The 15,636-nt window shown below is 48.4% G+C and overlaps 1 protein-coding gene across 6 annotated transcripts in view; it reads right to left on the minus strand.

Annotated features, from left to right (window-relative positions):
- The window catches only part of GATA3 (GATA binding protein 3), a 35,070-nt gene extending 19,843 nt beyond the window's left edge, over positions 1 to 15,227 (minus strand). For 3 of the 6 annotated variants that reach the window (XM_085653526.1, XM_085653529.1, XM_085653525.1), the window contains exons 1-3: positions 14,972 to 15,082; positions 14,409 to 14,771; positions 8,660 to 9,196 (exon numbers count right to left, since the gene is read on the minus strand). In XM_085653526.1, coding sequence (XP_085509652.1) covers positions 8,660 to 9,196; positions 14,409 to 14,646 — 775 coding nt within the window. In that variant the 5' untranslated portion in view covers positions 14,647 to 14,771; positions 14,972 to 15,082. Of the gene's footprint in view, positions 1 to 8,659; positions 9,197 to 14,408; positions 14,772 to 14,971 lie in introns of all 6 variants that reach the window. The other 3 variants (XM_085653528.1, XM_085653530.1, XM_085653527.1) reach the window with 2 other exon arrangements.
- Between the last annotated feature and the right edge of the window lie 409 nt (positions 15,228 to 15,636).

Here is a 15,636-nt window from a genome sequence, read left to right on the forward strand (position 1 = left end):
AGATGTCCGAAAATCAAGCTGGTTCTGATGCACGTAGGACTTCGAAGACCAGTGGTGCAAGATTGTGGAAGGATCTGCTTGCTCCTTGAGGCCCAAACAGAGTCACTCGAAGGATAGAAAAGACCCTTGTGGAAACAGTTCAATAGTGCAGTATCCCTTTTCTCACAATTGGCACTTACAGCACAGTGGCCTTCTGACATGGCCTGTGGGGCTCATGCTAGGGTGTAAGCCAATGGTTCCCAACCTGTGGTCCGGGGACCCCTGGGGCCCCCAAAGCTTCATCAGGGGATCTGTGATTACTTAGAAAATTAAATATTAAGAGATTAATTAAGTGTATATAAATAAAGAAGTTAAATGTACCACTGGACATTTTTAAATGTACTTTATATGTGAAGGAATTTGAAATTGGAGACTAAAAATTAAATTAGTATCCTCAGACTGATTTGTGCGAGCAGTCTAAGTGCATCAAAAAGAATATAGTATGGATGAGTGGCCTCAATTGAATTTAGAAAAGCTCCATCATAGTAAAATAAAGATTTGTTTTTTTTTTTTTAATATCTATGTGTTTGCGTTTTAAATTAAATGCATCATCATTTGTGTATTTGTTTGAATGGTTTTTTTCTCTTTTGTTTTGTGGTTCAAATAATCGAGAATGCTTAGGCTGGACCCTCGGCTAGCAGTAATGACTCAGTGGGGGTCCTATATTCCAATAATGATTCAGGGGGCCCCCGGAAGTTATAAGGTTGAACGCCACTGGTGTAAGCAATACAACTCTCATTACGTCGCACAACAGTTTGCTGTCTCTGAACTGTTGTTAGGTCTGGGCAAGGAGGCCCCAGCCTGCCTGGTGGTCTTTCGTTTCTACGCAGGCCAATGGACTATAGGTGTTAAGAAAAAAGCATTAGCACAAACAAATCAGCATGGAAAGGGAAAACTCATAACTGTGACCACTCCATCTTTTCATATAATCCATTATTTTGGCAGTACCAGCCTGGCCTGTCTACCACTCCAGTATCATGTATTTTACTGTACTGTATTGCATTGTGTTTAGAACTGTATGGTGCTGTACTGTGTTATATTTCTTTTTATTGCAATGTGTCGAGCTGTAGTGCTGTGCTCTGTGTGGGACAGCTGATTTCAGATCCTTTATACTGAACTCATGTCTGAGTTTTGCTGCCCACTGGTAGCTCAGTTGGTCGAGTCTACTATGTGTACAACCCATAGGCCACACACTGAAGAATCTCATGCCCCTGCTCTTAATAACCTGAGTAAGCAGCAAGGAGTTGGGTATGGTTACCACACTATGCCGAAGCACCAAATGGAAAAATCAGTTTGTGCCGTTCTGTACGTAAGGGTCAATATAATATTATTCTGCTCCCGTGGGGTGATGTCACTGGCGGAATTTCCACTTCCAACACATGATGGTAAAATGTCTGCATTATTGGGGATGATGTCTCTGCATTATGCAGAAGGGTGCAGGGCCGACTTTATACAAATTATACAATGGCAGCATTGGGCTGGGGGTGCAGCACCACATTCTACAAAAGGAACTGCTCCCAGTATAACACAGCGAGTCCAGTGCCTTACAAATGGCGCAGTGTCGGAATTATGCTCATGGTGGGGTCATCATTATGAAGAAGGCGAGTGCCAGCATCAGGCAGTGTGCAGTGCCAGAATTATGCCTGGAATGCTGTGCCTACATTATACTGTAGAAGTCAAGCCATCACCATACACACGGTGCCATGACAGTTTTGAGCAGAGGTGCAGTGCCCGCAATATGCCAAGCATTCAGTACCAGCTTTATGAAGGGTGCACTTCCAGAGGTATAGGCAGGGTGCAGTTCTAGCATTATGCAGACAACACAGCAGTAACATCATGGATGTACTAAGTGTATTTTTTTAGCAAACATTAAAGGCATACAATCCCTAAGACATTTCAACGTATTCCACCCTTCGAAGTGAATCTCACATGATAAGACGGGAGTGGAGAAAAACACTTCCTGTTTACAGGGCTTTGCATACTCCTGAAAAGCAAAGTGCGCTCAAGGCTTCTAGAAAGTTCTCAAAGTGTTTCCTACTTGTCTATAACTGTAACATAATAGGGGAGTAGCTACCACTGGTGCAGCAGGAGCAGGGACACCAAAGCCCAGAGCCCTGAGGGGCAAATGGAACCCTGACAATGCCGTATTTTACTTCCCCAACGGAAGCCACAGGGGACATTTTCCTTATTTGCACCAGGTCCCATTGCATCTTTGCTAAGCTAATGCTTATGCAGGAGTGGAAAGCGCACCCGTCCCCTGATTCCATCAGAGAAGATGAAAGTGTTCTGCTGTCAATTAGAAGTGTGCACCTTTATTTTGTAGAAGGTTTATGTATTGAAAGCAGGAGTTGCTTAAAAAAATAATAAAAGATTTGAAGGAGACACAAAAAAAGCAGCTTGGGGTATAAAACATGTTGTGGCTAACTGACTGCAACGTTTGCCTGGTTTTAACTGTGTGAGTTTATAGACTATCTCTGTTAGCACGAGATGGTGGTGTGGTCGCACTTCTTGCTTTGAGTGCCTCCCCCTCACTCCGGGTGGTGACAGGAGCCACAAGCCTGACACAGTTGTTAACCACGGGCATCACGTGCATCACAGCATGCAATGTGTCAACTTTTACGTGAATGGAGTTTAGAGACGCTCTGCTGTGCCCAGGCTAAAGTCAAACTCTTTGGCTTAAACTCGCACAGCCTGCTCCAGTCCAGTCCTCAGTCCCTATCTCACATGATCAGCTCAAGGGCAGTCCTGTTCTCAGAAGTCATCCCGGCCTAAAACCGCAGTCTGCTCCGGGCCAGTCTGTTTGCAGCTGCGACCTCTACGCTGAACCTACACAGCCTTCCGAAGGCCTGGGCTGGAAGTGCCGATGACGTTCGCGCCCGAGCGCCTCGATCCCTATTTGCAATAAATGTAAGCACAGCCTATAAACAAAATAAGGGCAAAATACAACGTACAGAAATCCAAAGCAACGAAGCTAGGGGATGCTCTCCATGCTCCATGGCTCAAATCAAGGCCTTAGTAGATGCGTCACGAGTGCTACAATGTAATATTATTATTATCAATACTACTACTCAGCATTATCCGCGAAATCGTAATATGTTTTGTTGCTATAATAATGCTAATAACAATAATGTAGATGCAAAAATCGTGTTAATTTTATTACTGTTACTATTGTTATTATTATTGTTGTTGTTATTATTACTACGGTTATATTATTGTTATATGTTATATTAGTGCTGTTAGTGCTCGTTCTGCTACACTAGCTGTTGCTACTGGGCGTATTATTACTATAGGCATTATTACTATTATCAATAATGAGCATTACTCTCAACATCCAAATGTGTATCGATGCTATAATGATACTGCTACTAATTAAAATGTGGCAGTAATAGTGATGTTATTAATGAGGATTATTACAATTATTATTAAATAACTATGCATTATTATGATGATATTATTAGTATCGTTATCATTATTATTGCTGCTATGTCTTGTTGCTAGTTCAGCCGGTGGCAGCAGTATAGTTTGAGGGTTGCCTGGTGTGTTGAATGATGCCACACACCCCACACGCGGCTGCTGCTGTTTCTACCCTTTCTCCCTCCTCTCGAAGCCGTGAAAGAGTCCTCGTGCACCAGCCCCTCTTGTCACTAATGTCACGAGCCCGTCAAAACCTTCCTCCCTCGCCCTCCTCATCCCGCGCTCCCTGCACACCCCACCGCCCCGCTCCGGCCCCGTCCGCGGTGGAGAGAGCTGCGGAGCGACTGATAAACAGCGAGCGCTGCGGCCTCCTTCTGCGAACCGCAGCGCCTCGCGGGGAGAGCAACCGCGCGGCGAAGCAGCGGCCTCTTTCCACCAACTGTCGGGTGCCGCCTGAGGAGCGACCTGACGTGGCGGCGCAGAGGCCGACGGCGCGCACGCGACGCCCTCCCCAGAGAGGGGGCGCCGCTCTCACCTGGGCAGAGGCCGACGCCGACGGCGCGCACGCGACGCCCTCCCTCCTTCCCTCCCCAGAGAGGGGGCGCCGCTCTCACCTGGGCAGCTTCTGTCGGGCTCAGGAAATACCTCCGAGTCAAAGCTGGCACAGGGGCTCCCGGAGACGCATTTCTGCTAAGAACCACTCTATATTATTATTATTATCATCATCGTCATTGCTGTACCTGCAACTTTTAATATTTAAAATAATATTAACAATAATAATATCATTAGGAGTAGTAATACTACAACTGCGAAGGTTTGCGTAGTTTAGACAGGTAGCTTGGCCACGGAAAGAGAGGTAATTTCGGTCTTGGTAAACCCGATGCGGAAATTGAAGGTGGATGTGCAAAACAAGCTCATAATAAAGTGCTAATCCGTTTGGCATTTTCGATTCTCCTTTGTTTACGTCGGTGGTATGCCTTCGTGTTTTACATTAAATGTAGGCAGTTTTCTTGGTCTCAACCCATGAGTTCTCCGGTGTCTGCCTTTCATTTTTTAATCATTGCTTTGTTCATTCAGTTGTGTTCTGCTGCCAGAATGCTGCACGGAAAGAGACTGGATTATCTCTGACTTTTAAGGAATTATGGTCAAGTGCAGGTTTATCAAGCCAGAGCCCCAGCCTAGCTGGCTGTTTGCCAGAAGGATGCCAGAGGTGTGCAGTACATCCATTGCAAACTGTCACCGTGGAGCAGTGCATTCACCAACCGGGTGCCGGGGGGGGGGGGGGGGGCTTGTTTACATGGGCAGTTTTTTTCTTCAGAGAGGTTGGAAGAACTGTCTGTTTGCCACAGAAACGGAAGAACCGTGCAGTCTCTTTATCAAAGGGATTTAAGAGCTGTGCCGTATATTTATTTATCAAAGAAATGGGAGACCAGTGGAGTGTGTTTACCAAAGGAAGTGCTGAGCAGTACAAGGGGTTTACGAAAGACATGTCGGAGCTGTGCAGAGTCTTTCCCAGAGTGTGGCAGCCTGTGCACTGGGCTGACCAGAGAAGGACGAGCCGTGCAGCGTGCCGATGGGGCCGAATTCCTCGGCAATAGTCAGATCCTGTGTCCCTGTACAGACAGCTCTGCCCCCGAACTGATATCTAGTCACAACATCTGAAGCCGTATGAGCCGCTGGAAGGAAGGGGCTTTTAGTTTCTCTGTGTGTTTGTGGGGGGGTGGCCGGGTTAGAAATGATGTAGAGAGTAGCACTGGAGATGTATACACAGTTATGGTAACAGATACCACGGGCGCCCCTTTTATCTGTGAGAGTGGGCTGCAGTGTGCCAATACTGCAGTTTCTCACCAGCATCACCGACCATCTTGACCCTACCAGCTGCCCCTCTGCCTACCGGCTAATTTGTCTACCTCTCTCCTCTCATGATCTCTCTGCTCTTCTGCCCTGCAGCTCACACTCTCCGGCTTCTGTTTGCCTGGCCTCCTCTCTGTGTCCTTCTTTGCATCTTTCTAGCAGTGGGGTCACGAGACCTAATGCAAGCGAGGAAAACAAATGCGCTCCCCACCTCCTGGTGCGGCAGTAAAAGACAGCCACATTTGGGGTGAATTGGGCCCTTCACACCTCTTGCCCCGGTGCCACTGTACCTGCTACAAGAATTGTACATACCTTCTACTACCCCACACCGATCCCACATATAGTTGTTTTTATCTACCTAGTTACCTCGTGTGTTTTTTTCTGTAGCTCACTGCCTTTCTACTTCACTTTTTTTGTTGTTCCATTGTCTCTCCCTCACCGTTCTCTGCCTAGCTGCTTCGCAACCTTATTACACGACTCGGGGTCAATGATGCATGCCCTTGCCATCTCTGAAGTGCCGGCATCGGCCCATGCTTCGAGAGGGCCTACTTTCGTGAAATGTTATGGACCGCTCGTCAAACCATGCAGCGCAGGCCCACCATTTTGTGACACACGCTGATCTCACTTCCCGTCTAACCCTCAAGCTATTTTACTCCACTACTACTTTAACTCACACAGCTTTCACCTCACCGACCGCCGAGGCCCCTGCCCACCCGCACCCCCTCTGCTCCGAGGCACAGAATACCGTGCAGGTCGCTCTCTTTCTCTCTCACCGCATCCGGACTACATTAAAGTTCCTGGCGCTGGATAAACAATGCAACTGTCGCGTGCAGCAGTCTGAAATAATTGGATTAGCTCAAACATATCTAAACTGCGACGGCCCCGGGTCAGACAGTCACCCTGCGAAAGCCTCCCCATGTCTGCTCTCGCCCCAGGCCTGGGGAGAGAGTCAGGGGACGGGGCTGTGAGATAGCCCTTGCCTCCCTCCGGCCGAACCGTGCGGCAATGTGAGGGGCGCGTGTAGCACGGAAGATTCACCAGTGGAAAAGACCGTGCAACGGAGACGAGTGTATCTCACCAACGCGGGCCCCTGCGGTGCAGGGAGGCTCCCAACGTCTCGGGGGGGGCTCCCATTCAGCCCAAGGCCAATGAATATATGAGAGATATGGGAACCATGGGGCCCCACTCCTCACATTCTGCAGGGGAGGGCATTATTTGGGGTTACGTCACTGCTTACTATTGATGTGTGTCCGTGTTTATTAACAGTTAAATTAGTCAGATGGGCGGTGCCAATGCGTAGAAAGATATTAGAATGTTTATTAATAGTTGAATTAGTCAGATGGGCGGTGCCAACGCGTAGAAAGATATTAGAAGGGTCCACCGTGCAGCCTTAACTATAATTTCCCAGTTTCCTACCCGGGAAGGTATATATGCTACGTGGCGCTGTGTTGCATTCATTTGTGTATATCCCACCATCCGTAGGCCTTAAAGCTGTTTAGGATGTGCTGGGCCAATTCACGGATGCTTTTTCGGGACTAGTGGAGTCAGGGTGTGTTAAGAGCATGACGTGGGCCTTTGAAAAGGCTGCACTTCAGTAACACGATCGATACGCTGCGATTGGTCCGATTTTAAACCACACAGGGTCCCAGATCTGCCGGTCGGAAAAAGGCCGAGGGCAGTGGTTTTCTGCGAAGTCGAGATTGGCCGGTCGCTGAGAAGAATACTGCGCAGCGCAGGGCGCGCAGCTGTGCCCCCGCCTGCGGTCAGGGCCTCCTTCGTGCCACGGGGCAGCGTGGAAAGCGCAGGGAGCACGCTGGGTTACAGCATTCAAACACAATGCCACTGAGCGGCCTCCCTTTCCTCCTATAGGATACAGGCGTGCAATGAGGCAGAAATCCACAAAATGGCAAAGCGCCTTTCGTTAGATGTGGCCCAAACATGTTAATGGAATAAGGTTTGTGGGTTGGAATGAGTGGGGGTAGTGTGTGCGTGTGCACGCACGCCTTTGTGGTTGAGTGCGTGTATCCGTCTGTGTGAACTGTAAAATATACCTGACTGACTTTAAATCCATCTGTGTTTGCTTGCCTGCCTTCATGTCACCGTCTACCCCCACATATTTGAAACACCACCAAAGGTGCAGGAGGGGCTTAGACTGACAATCAGTTCCTCACCTGTATTTAAGCTGAAATGGACAGTATTAGGCACACCGCCATGCTTAATGTGTATTAAGAGACCACTCTGAGACCCCACACTGATGTAAGGACACTGAATGTGCATGAAGGTTTTCTATGTGTGTCAGGTTAGCTACATTTGCAGAAGGATGCAGGCTGTTTGGGTTGGGTCAGGGTAGTAGTCACCCCTATGGGCCAGGGTGGCCACCCCTACCGCCCATTCTTAGGTACCCATAGTTCAGAGTACTGGGGTTTACAACACCTAGTCCAGGGACGACCTGGCCTATGGGCTATCAGGCAATGCCCAATGGGCTGATCTGACAGGTCAGTGTGTGAGCCGTTTTTTGGCTCTTTTATGGTCTACTGGGCCGGTTCGTACTGTTGATTTGCCCAGTTTACAAACAAGGCCCACACCTCTGACTGTCTAATTCACTAAAGGTAGTGGCTACTTTTATTTTGATGCCCAGGCCTATTTTCTGTTCCAGTTCGATCTTGACCTAAGCTCCCATGTTTCTATCACACCATCATTTGAGGTCCATACCCAATTTTTAAGGAATTTATATCCCCCACTTTTTAACTTTCAGTCACTCAGGTTCCTGAGTTACATTTAATCCTTTTGTGCTTCAACGCCATTTCTCCTGCTTTCCATTGCCAGCCTCTTGCATTCTAATTTAAAGCCCAGTAGACTCTTGAGTTATTCAGTTTTGAGGTTAACCTGCCCAGTCTCTTATGTATGTTTCCATATCTCTTCCATTTTATAGGTTCCAATCAGCCAAGCTTTTTGGATTCCTGACATGGATCCGAATAAAGGGCTCCTAGCATGGCAAGGGTTTTCATCACCCACTATCTAGCTAGTTTACTGTGTTCCTGTCAGTGAGTACCCTGGGTTCAAATCCTAGTTCCATAGATGTATTGTCTTATGGAGACATTAGTTCTTATCCCCAAGTCATTTGGGTTTCTACCAGTTAGTCTCAAGTCCATACACTCCCCTTCTTGGATTCATATCACCAACCTATTCAGGATTTTAGTTCATATCTTAGGTTTCAACCACTCATTCTGCTGGGTTCACCTCACTGAGTATGTAGTCTAATTTGCACCCTGGATAATTTCCTACTTTCCATATTCCCACAAGTGCATCTTCACGTTTCCATCCACAACTACACCAATAACCAGATTCCTACCTGTACTTGATCGTGTCTTGGGCCTTGATTTGCAGCCGAAGCCATTGGGTGAGCCTCCCAGAAGGCTGCTGGGTGGGAAGAGGCCTGAGCCGTACTCCGGCACGTAGGACATAGAGGGGTAACTGCTGATGGAATGATGCGCCGAGCCGCCCCCCAGTTGTGCCATGCTGCTCCGGGGGTGAGAGGACTCCAGCTTCATGCTCTCAGCCAGTGACACTTGGTACTTTATGCAGTCCTTCTCCTCCTGGCCCCTGGAGAGGCCGGAGCCAGGGGTGGGTAGTGAGGGGTCAGGGGAGACATCTTTGGGCGGCGTGGGCGGGAAGGTGAACAGGTGGGGGCTAGAATGACCCCCTGACAAGGATGAAGACGAAGTGGGAGGGTAGACTGAGAGAGATCCCGGTGAACCGTGGTGGATGGAAGTCTTGGAGAAGGGGCTCAGGTTCCAGGGGGAAGCGCTGTGATGGCCCCCCAGGGTCTTACCCCCATCAAGCCAGGGGATGGATCCATGGAGCAGAGGTGGGCGGCAAACTTGACCTCCTGGAAGAGGGGAAAAAACAATTAAAATTACAAACAAACATGATTACTGCCATTAGCTTCCTAAAGACATGCTGCAGAAAACATCCATATTATCTACAATAACTAGTTTTTCAGTTTATTACTATTTTTATTATTATTTTTGTTGGCTTGCATTTATAAGCAGAATAGCATTTTAATAATGTAGGGATTTACATGATTGAAGGCATTATACAGGTCTATATTTAAGCAAACAAATACATAACGTATGTATATATAAAACAAAATGACCCATAAAATGTAGATGTGTTTTAGAAAACTATTCACAGGAGATACTATTCAATAAAGACATGGATAAGAAGAATTAAAGTCCTGAGGACGAGTCCAAAGGCCTGGTGTATCAATTCAGTATCTATGGGAAAATATGTTACTACATAAGGACCTTAGTCCGTCTTTTATAATTTCTTAAACCTACTCAATATTGCACCTTAGAGGCACTGGCCATGTTCCTTTCTAGACAGTTAACTACGATAGTGCACGCATTCTGAATATTTCTATTATTGCTGGAACGAATAAACCACTATTTCGTTTACAACCGGAGGCAATTCACAACAAAAACTGTATCCTTTGCATGCACTGCAAAATCAAATGTTTCCATATTCAATGTCAGAATAATTTAAAATCGACTCCTCTGTAAGGAACTTTATGGATAAGCGAAGCACAACCGATGTCTGTATCTGAATATGTAATCACTGCATGCTGGCTTCTTTTATTCACAGAAGTATCGCACATTTTACAGGGCAGAGTGTGGCAAAAAGAACATCTCTCCCAAAAACGTATCACGTGTCCTGGAGATGTACGCTCTGGCCCTGTTCATTCAGAAAAATAATCTGACCCATAACTGTTACGTAAAGTGCCGTGCACAAAAGTGTCACTTGGGGGTGTATCGGTCGAGCTTTTAAGACGTATTAGGACAAGACGGGTTGATGAAAAGTAAAAATAAAAAAAATCCAAAGGGTGATTTTAACTGGAAATGCTGTGGCCAGCTTCCGGAAAGAGCGTGAGGTGTATGACGATGACCCTGCGTACACCCACCAGAAGGTGCGGCGCGCTATTTTCAGAAAGGGGAAGCGGGCTGTGAAGGTGCGTGGGTGGGGTGGGGGGGGGGGGGTTCAAGGACAAGCAGCGGTTTATCACCTGCTCCAGGAAGCGGTAAGGGTGCGTTTCTGGAGAGGCCATCTCTCGATGACATTTCCACTTTCTGCTGATGCTGGTAAAATCTAAAAATGCATTTTGCACAATTATGTCTTTCAAGTGAGCAGGTCAAATGATAAAGTACTAACCCATCCAACCACGCAAGACACATGAATAAACGCACTGAAAGGGTGTTATTTCGAGCTTTGCGTCTGCTCGTGCATTAACTGCAGTTGTCCTGTTATTTAAATTTAAATGTACCTTTACCGCATCTGCACATCAGATGACACCTTCGGCAGTCTTTCGAACAGCGGTAAAAGGCCTTGCGTAAACAGACGAAAACAGCTACTATGCTGGGGGAATTGCACGTCACGTGCGTACATTTACGTGTACGTGCGAGCTTCTTTGCGTGACCCACAATAACAATGTCATTTGCTGATCGGACATGAGATTTATGCATGAGTTAGGAAGAATGTGTCGTACTCAGGTTTGAATATTTCTGTGGTATCTCCGCATTCCGCGCTATGAGATGAAAACTGATTAAGGCGCATTCCGGTGACAAATGAGAATGGGGAAAGAAACATTTGGTGCCCCAGTGAAGTTCAGCGTCCACCAGCGAACAGTGCAACGGAGAAAAGGGTGAAATATGGCGAATAGGAAAGATGGAGGGGGGGGAGGGGCTCAAAATCTTGGAATATGGTATACATAGTCTGCTATAGTGAGGTGAAATTATTCAGTGCTAAATCTACCAGAGTAGCCGCTGGAACGGAACTATGAAAATGTGCTCAATACTGTAGGCCTTACCTTAAAAAACCTATCTCCTTAAGGTATATTCATACTGTTTGTGAATAACAGCACTCTAATCACTGCTTAGCATGAGACGAAGCTTCACATAGGAGGAGGGAAACTTACCATCTTATATACAATTTATATATATGTTCGCTACTTATGTTGTAAATTGTTTTGAGATTATCTAATATACGTTTGTTGCATGACGTACCTACACCTTTAAATGCATGCCTATATAGGTAAATATGTGTGTGTTTATATATATAGATATATGTGTGTTTATATATATTATATATATATAGATATAGATATAGATCGTAAGATCACCTGCACACGAACTGCAATGCTTGTTTACAAATATACAAATACAGTGAATTATTGTGCAACTAAAATGATGTACACAGGATGTGCTTTTCTTATAAAGTGCGTTTACGCGTTGATGGACTGAAGACGCCTTTTGATAAATTCTTCGTATGCTTTAGATAATGGTTCCCTGAGTGTTTATCGTCATGTAACACGCTAAATCTGCCCACTTCATAAGCCCGGGTTTGATTCTTCTTACGGGAGCCCTGGCTTCACGCCCTCCAGTCCTGCGCCGGCCACCGTACTGTGCACGTCGACAGGGAGAGCCGGGCTGTCCCTTCGCTTTGACAGGCGGACAAGCCCTGGCTGCACCACCGCTCCTACAGCCCTGGCCGCCCCCTTCTAAAGCCCCCAGACGTCCAAACCACAAGTGGCGCCTTTCTCTCAGCTGAGGGGCTTGGCGGGAAGGTGTGCAGTACTGAACTGGTATCCCCCTTCCATACCTCGCAGACTACAGACCCAGGGGTCTCTGATGGACAGGCACGGGGAACAAGACATCATTTCCCCAAACACCACAGAATTGGCTCTACACCTACCACAAGTCAAATCCCCCCCCTGACAGGGCCTGCCTTGAAGTAAATGTTCCTCATTTCAGACTTTTGTGAGGAGACAACATTCTGCTTACGTGTACAATACGTCGCCCTTAAATTGGGCATTTTCTACATAAGACATTATCCATAATTGTATGTGTGCTAGCTTTCTCCTATTTGCCCACTTTCTAGTTTTCCCATGCTACAATAAACACTTAGGCCGGAAATATTCCCTAAAACGTCGCGGCTTTAAATGGCCGGCACCTCTGTCGAGAGTCTTTCCAAATAGCTGCGAGATTTTGACGGGGTCTTTCTCGGTTATTTCAATGGTTTTCTGGGAGCTCACACCATACTGCCATATATTAATGCGTTGTTTTCACATCTATTGCGTATTTTTAATAACGTGTATGATCCCACACCAGGTGCGGCGTTTTTATGCGGTATGACGTGTCTCTGTTGTGCGGCAGCGTCTATCGAATGCTTCCCCTCACCTTTTACAGAGACAGTTTCTGCTCAGTCTGCACCTTTTCATGTGGGGGTCACTAACGTATGACTTTTTTGGCACATTTTAAGGGGTTGCATGGCACACATATCAGGCCCAAACAGGGCGCACACTGCCCTGTTAAGTGTGCGGGGACATCTGTCACCATTTCCCAGGGCTCGCAGGGACATGGACCCTGGGCAGGATGCCAGCCCAGTAGGACTTTCTGAGGCGGGCTTGTCGGGGTCTGGGCGCCTGGCCCACGATAGATTTCAGCGCGAACATGACCCCTATGTACCCTTTTCAGTGTCTCCAGTGATGTTCGGCCCCCAGAGAGGATTGCTTCACTCCTCTGCAGTGACATTCACCTAAAGCCCCATGTTGCCACAAGGTCCCCCTGGCAGGCAGGAGTTTGTGCGGACATCCATGGAGCACCCCACAATGGTACTGGGTTTTCGCCGATATGCAAACCCTTAACGTGCAACAAGGTCAAAAGACAAGGATTTGACGAGACGGACAACCCCAGATGCTGCTGGCGGTCTGCTCTCTTTGGCAAGACGTTGTAGGGGCCTTCTCACATCTGTCACGGTTTGTAGGGACACAACTATTAACTCGGGCCGGGTTTATTGGGGGGCTGCCACTGCTTAAAACACAAAGTGTGGATCGTGCCTGATAGCGCGGGGCAAGCAGGACACCAGAATTAATAGCGTCACGGATTCTGTGAAAGGCGGGGGGCGGGGTGGGGGATTGGGGGGGGGGGGGGCACGACCATAGGGACTCTTCATAGGGACTCTTTTTGAAGAGGCACCCTCTCCTGTTTGTTGTCGGGTGTGCCGATCCGTTCTGCTGCCGCACAGGTGATTTCCAGGGCTATATCAACTACAGCGGTGTCCAGGTTTGCAGGGCGCAGGCCCCTCCAGGACACGGTTCGATTTACAGGGTCCTTTCCAACAAAAGTGCTGGCAGAACGTGCACCTACACCGCGACACATTTTGCCCCGATTTTGTAGAAATACATCGCACTAAAAGCCACACAGGATTTGCAGTGCCCACCATCAGAAATTGACCCGGTGTGTCAGCGCTTGCTACAAGTGCAGGTTCCATTTCCCACGGGCACGACAATGCGCGCCAAGTGTCGCAGTGCCCACATCTCCAGGGTCACCTAAGGACTTTCGAGTACTGATGTGCACACCTGCCCCGGCCTTTTAATGCCTCGCGCTGATTGCAGGGTCCCACCGATCTCTGCTTCTCTAATACTTGTGAGAATCTACAGAGCTCGTCTGCCCCCTAATAGCACCCCGGGTGAGGGTGTGCCACGCATACTCAACCTCGGCTACCTTACTTCTCCCAGCGACAACAGAGCGGTGCCCTCTAACACCTCCCACGCACTGCCGTGCCCACCTAGCACTTGTTTACGAATGATATCAGGACGTACAGGACCCTTAGGGCTGGTCCCCCAAACTCCCTAACGTGTGCTGTACCAAGCGCAGTATTATACCTTCCAGTGTCCACCTTACACCGGTACCCCAATTCCTGTCAGGGTGTGCGGTGCCCACTTACCGCCTCACAGGTCTTCAGTAAGCACCTACCACCTTGCTGGGTCTGCGGAGCTCACCTGTCAATGCTGCCATCCATCAGTGTATGCTGTGCCAACCCACCACCTCGCAGGACTGCCATAGCTCCCACCTCTCAGGGGGCGCAGTGACACCTGGCTAGTTCTTCCCAGGTCTTCATACCCATAGTACCTCTCAGGTCTGCTGCGCCCACCCGCCACCTTTCGGGGTCTGCAGCACTCGGTGCCACCTTCCAGGCCCAACTACCTCTCTGGGTGTGCAGAGCTCACCTCCAGGCACTGTAGCGCCTCTTTCCGCTGCACTCACCGTGGTGTGCCGGCGGGTACCGCTGTACCGTGGCCCTCACCGAGTTGCCGTAGTAGGACGGGACGTGGTTGCCCTGGCCGTCGATGTTGAAGAGTACGTCCACTTCCTCGGGCAGCGCGTACTGCGAGGGGTCCATGTAGGAGTGGCCCAGCCCATGGTGGTGGGAGTCCGGATGCTGCACCCCGGGGTGGTGGTGGTGGCTCACCCACCGCGGCTGGTCCGTCGTAACTTCCATCATTTGCAAACAACTGTGCCGGCTCAACTAACTTCAGAAAATGCTCACAAAAAGAGAAGAAGATGAAAAGCTCCGGCCCAAAACAGCGAAACAAATCCAAAGCTGCTGTCGGTTCTTCTGTCAGAACTCTGTAAAAAATACAATAAAGGTTTTTAAGTGTCAAGAAGGAAAGCGAAACAACTTCTACCTACGTTCAAATTACTAAATCAAAATTAGTCAAAGAAATACTCGAGCGAGGCGAGGTACGCGTTGCACAGCCAAAAAGAATGATTTTCATTTAATTCATGCAATTGTGATAAAAGGGACGCGGGGTCGCACGGGCACATACTTTGCGTGCTCCTGCGCTGGCAGTCGCACCTGGGGCTGCAGTGTGAGCCGAGGTTTGGGAGCACTGACCTGATTCAAAGTGTCCCTGGGCTCTGCCGCTGGGGGCTGTGTGACAGCAGTGGCCCTGGTCGGAGGGGGTTGGCGTGTTTTGAGTTCCCCTCCTCCCTGAGTTTTTTTTTTTTTTTTGTTACACTGAAGGCATTCTTCCTGCAGGCAGCGGGATGGCGCCAGGAGGCTCAGTGCTCGCAGACAGCTGTGGCGCGACGCAACTTAAAGAGGGTCGGCTGTCATCGGCCTGGGAGGGCGGAGCCATGCAGAAGGGGCGGGATGTGGGGCGGAGGGGCGGGGCCAGGGAAGAGGCGGTGACTGGGACCTTGGGAAGCGCGAGTTCCAGAGAAGGAAGTACATGTGGAGTGAATGGTTGTTGAGGGATTGGGAAAGTAGAAGTAATTTAGGGTCTCGGTAGGAGGGATGTGCAAATGGTAGAAGTGTATAAACGTGACTGGATGTTGTACAGAGGTTAGAGTAGAAAGGATTCGAGGGACTGGCAACGAGGATCTAGTAGTAAAGCGGAAGTGCTGTGATGTGAGGTACTGAGAAGGTAAGACAGAAAGTGTAGGAGGTGATGAGGTATCGAAGAGGCGGAGTGAGTAAGTGTAAGGCATT

The sequence above is a fragment of the Triturus cristatus genome, chromosome 4_1, assembly GCF_964204655.1.
Source record: "Triturus cristatus chromosome 4_1, aTriCri1.1, whole genome shotgun sequence".
NCBI lineage: Eukaryota > Metazoa > Chordata > Amphibia > Caudata > Salamandridae > Triturus > Triturus cristatus.